At 60.5% G+C, this 3,988-nt stretch overlaps 1 protein-coding gene across 1 annotated transcript in view; it reads right to left on the reverse strand.

The window, feature by feature from the left end:
- LONP1 (lon peptidase 1, mitochondrial) overlaps window positions 1–3,988 on the reverse strand; it is an 18,617-nt gene that overhangs the window by 1,599 nt on the left and 13,030 nt on the right. Inside the window, exons 12-16 of the mRNA XM_010828459.1 lie at window positions 3,884–3,988; window positions 3,688–3,804; window positions 1,502–1,642; window positions 963–1,128; window positions 70–290 (exon numbers count right to left, since the gene is read on the reverse strand). Coding sequence (XP_010826761.1) covers window positions 70–290; window positions 963–1,128; window positions 1,502–1,642; window positions 3,688–3,804; window positions 3,884–3,988 — 750 coding nt within the window. The remainder of the gene's footprint in view (window positions 1–69; window positions 291–962; window positions 1,129–1,501; window positions 1,643–3,687; window positions 3,805–3,883) is intronic.

Here is a 3,988-nt window from a genome sequence, read left to right on the forward strand (position 1 = left end):
AGACAGGCAGGTGGGCAGGCAGCCTGGCAGATTGTGTGACCCAGGGCGGGGGATCAGGGTGGGCCTCACCTCAGGCACGTGCAAGTGGATGTGCGAGGTCACCAGGAACTTGTTGGCGGAGTCGTGCTGCATCAGGAAGGCCCTGGCGAAAGTGTAGGCTATGCGGGCGCTCTCCTTCATCACCTCCCCCAGCTGGCCGGTCACCTCCAGGCTCCCATCCTTGTCCCCCTTGTCACTGTCTCTGTCCCTCGGCCGTCTCAGGGACGTCTCAACAAACAGCGTGGAGCCTCCTGGGGACCCAAGGGCAGAGCCATGAACCGGGGCAGCCCCAGACTCCAGGACAGCTGCCCCCACCACCTGCTCAGCCATTCTCAGTAAAGTTCCTTAACCAGCTCATCCCAGCCTAGAACCTCCTCACCCCTCTATGTTCACACTGTCCCTGCAGCCACCTCCTCGGGGCAGCAGGTGGAGCTGCAGGAATGGACCCAGTTACACGAAAACCTGAAGACCTCTGTGCTGGGCTTCCCAGAGTACTTGCCTGCAGCGCAGAGCCTGCAGGCTCAGGAGCACGGTTCTCTCACTATAGCCCAAATCAGCAGACTCCATGCCCTCAGTCTACTTCCTCTGACACACACCCCCTGCCTGCCTGCAGACATGCATCTCAGCTACATAAGCCCCTGAGCTGCTCTCCCACCACTTTGCAGCTCCCAGACCTCAGGGCCAGTGGGCTCAGCGAGGTCACTTGGACAGGGTTCCCTGAACCCTCTACCCAGAGCTGCCTCTCCTGCAGTGAGGAGCTCTCCTTCAGGCAAACCTGAAAAACAGAAACTCAAAGCTCCTGGCGCTGCTGCTGCCTCAAAGTTCCTGAACCAGCCCTGCGCACTCCTAGCAGCAGGGAAGGGTGTTCAGAGCACCCCACGGTGGACGTGCCCACCTCTCCTGGGGGTGCAGAGGCCACTCACCCATGGCCGTCCAGGCCAGGCCCATGACCACGCCAGGCGGCGTCACGTCATACATGCGCTCCACTGTGAACACCGGCTTCCCCACGAAGTCCTGCAGGTTCTCGGGCGTCACCTCCACGAACTCAGCCTCACCGCTGACAATCTTGTAGGCAGACTTCCGTAACACCTGCGTGGGCACAGTGGGCTGGGGAGTGGCAAGGCCACAGGACCCTGCCGTCCCCAACCTGACCCCAGCTCATCTCCACTCGCCTTTTTACAGTTTGTAAAGCACACATGACCTAAAACCATCTGAACCATTTGTAAGCAGACAGCTCGGTGGCAAAAGTGCACGGGGGCTCTTGTCCAACCACCCTTCCAGAACCCTCTGATCATTAAGCACTCACTCCCCGTTCCCCACCCCCAGCCCTGACCCTACCATCTGCTTCCTGTCTGTGGCTGTGACTCCTCTGGGCACCCACTGTGGCATGTGTCCTGTCTGGCTGGGCCCACTTTAGCCATCACGGCCCCAGGCTCCATCCGCCGCTGGGCAGGCAGCTCACCTTCTCCACCTGCTTCTGCAGATTGCGGACACCGCTCTCCCGGCAGTACTGCTTGATGAGGAGGGTCAGCACGTCGGACGACAGCTTGGCCTTGCTCTCGTCCAGGCCACAGAGGGCACGGGCCTGAGGAACCAGGTACCGCTACAGGGAGGAGGAGAGCTGCCGTCAGGGGCCCAAGAGCCTCTCTGGGACCCCCCGCCCAGCCTTCCAAGACCCCTGGCTGTGTAGATGCGGTCACCGAGGTATACCCTGGGCCTGCCCTGAGGAGCCCCTGTCCACTGGGAGTCATCCAGCAATGACAGGGTGTCAGGGAGGCTGCTCCACGAGGCCATGCCTAAGCCAAGACCCAAAGGGTGAGGAATCAGCGAGGCCAGGACGTGAGGTGCAGGCAGCAATCCCTGCAGGTGCCAGGATCCTGAACAGAGGGCTTGGGACCTGCAGACACTAGCCTGCCACCTCCGCATGCTCCCAAGGCTCCAGCCTCTGCTCCTGCTGCATCCTCTGTCCAGATCTGACTCCTGCCCTCCCTCCAGGTGTCATCGTAGGTGCCTCTTCCTCCAGGAAGGCCTCCTTGATTCCCTAGACTTGCTCCTCATACAGAGACTGGTTAGTAGCTGCTGCCCAGTACAGGCAGGGATGGGGAGCAGGTCACAGGCTCCAAGGTCACTCCTGCCACACAGCAGTGGCCGGACAGTCAGTCCGGAGCACTGACCACAGGCCTGATGCATCCCATAGTCCTCATCTTCCTCCTCCAGGGCCCTGAAGGAAGCCCTCCACCCACTCCACCAAGCCTGCCCCTCCTCTGTCCCGTCAAGTCTCCAGGCTCGGGGGGGAGTCCAGCACCCCTGCCACCACCTCAGCCAAGAGCTCTTTTTCTCGCCGCCCACTCCACCCGGGGACACAGAGACTGGGAGCCAGCTCCGGTCACACCTGCAGAAGGCTCAAGGGGACGAGTACACTCAAGTCCATTCTAGAAAGAGAACACTCCGTGAGGAATACAGTCCTCTGGAAAGGAAGCCCGGCTTTCCTGACTGCAGGCTAGCGAAGCCGCCACACCCCGGGCACCAGAAGGGGAAGGACCCCCACCCAGGAGAAGCTTCCTACACAGGTGCAGGCAGAGGCCCGAACCTCAGGTGAGCCTGGGACCAGGAAAAGGCCCAGCAGGCGGTCACAGAACTGGGAACCACAGCCTCCCTGTAAAGCCCACGACTGCGAGTGACTGGGCCTGGACACCAGCCACATGTGTGACATTAAAGGCGGGGGCCTCCTATCAGAGCGGAACTCAGGACCCCAAGATGGGGTGGGGCCCTGAGGCCACAGGTAGGGCTGTGCTGTGTTCAGCACTGTGCTTGCAGAGGTGTCTCCTGTTCTTGTTCTACGGCCTGCGATGTTGGGACATGAGAATTCCCACACAAGCGCTTCCAAGACCCGTGGGGCTTCCCAAGTGACAGGGACAAGAAGAGCAGCCCTTCTTATTCAGGAAAAGCCCCTTCCAGAACACTAAGAATAACAAGGTGATTATTAGCATAGCTGGCTAGGGGCCAGAAGAACCAACGGAGAGACTGGAGGGACAATTTCTGCCCCCAGGGAGGGGAGGGTGCTGGGGTGCTAATCACACACAACCAAGGATCCGATCAATAACCCAAGAAATGGGCCCTTCCCCACACCTTGCCCCAGTGTCTCTTTTTTGGCTGTTCCCTGGTTGAATCCTTTATAATAAACTGGTAACAGTGAATAAACCCATTTCCTGAATTCTGTAGGCTGTTCCAGCAAATTATCAAACCGAGGAGCAGATGGTGGGAACCCCTGACTGACACCTGGTCAGTCTGAGGTAGGAGAGGCCAGGGACTTGGGCCTGCATCCAGGCCGGGGGCTGTGCTCTGCTCTGAGTGCTGACCCTGGGTCTCATGCTATTCCTGGATGCCGAGTCAAGACCACATTGACTCACGCCCCTCAGCGGGAACCGGCAGGTGCAGGGACCCCCACCCCAGCACCTCAGTGTCAGAGGTGTGACTGGCAGGAACGGTTCACACCAGCCTCATCTGCTTCTTGTCATCCCGCCCCATCCCATCTGTCCCTCTGGCACGAGAGCCCCTGAGCAGTACCCTGAGCTCTAGCTAAGGGCCTGGCCCCAAGGGAGCACCTGGCTATTTCCTGAGCCTAGGGCCGGGCTGTGGGTGTCTCACCTCAGCAATGGCGAGCTTCTCCTGGGCCACGTAGCCTGACACGTTGATCATCTCCATGCGGTCCCGCAGTGGCTCGGGGATGGTCTCGGTGATGTTGGCCGTGCAGATGAACAGCACCTGGGGGTGGGGCCGTGAGGTGTGGGGGGACAGGGTGCCCATCCCTCCCCGCTGGCCCAGCCCCGGGCAGGACACGCACCTTGGACAAGTCCACGGGCACGTCCAGGTAGTGGTCCAGGAAGTTTGCATTCTGCTCAGGGTCCAGCAGCTCAAGCAGTGCAGATGAGGGGTCGCCCTGGTAGCC

Source organism: Bison bison, unplaced genomic scaffold (assembly GCF_000754665.1).
Source record: "Bison bison bison isolate TAMUID 2011002044 unplaced genomic scaffold, Bison_UMD1.0 scf7180017864492, whole genome shotgun sequence".
Classification (NCBI taxonomy): Eukaryota; Metazoa; Chordata; class Mammalia; order Artiodactyla; family Bovidae; genus Bison; species Bison bison.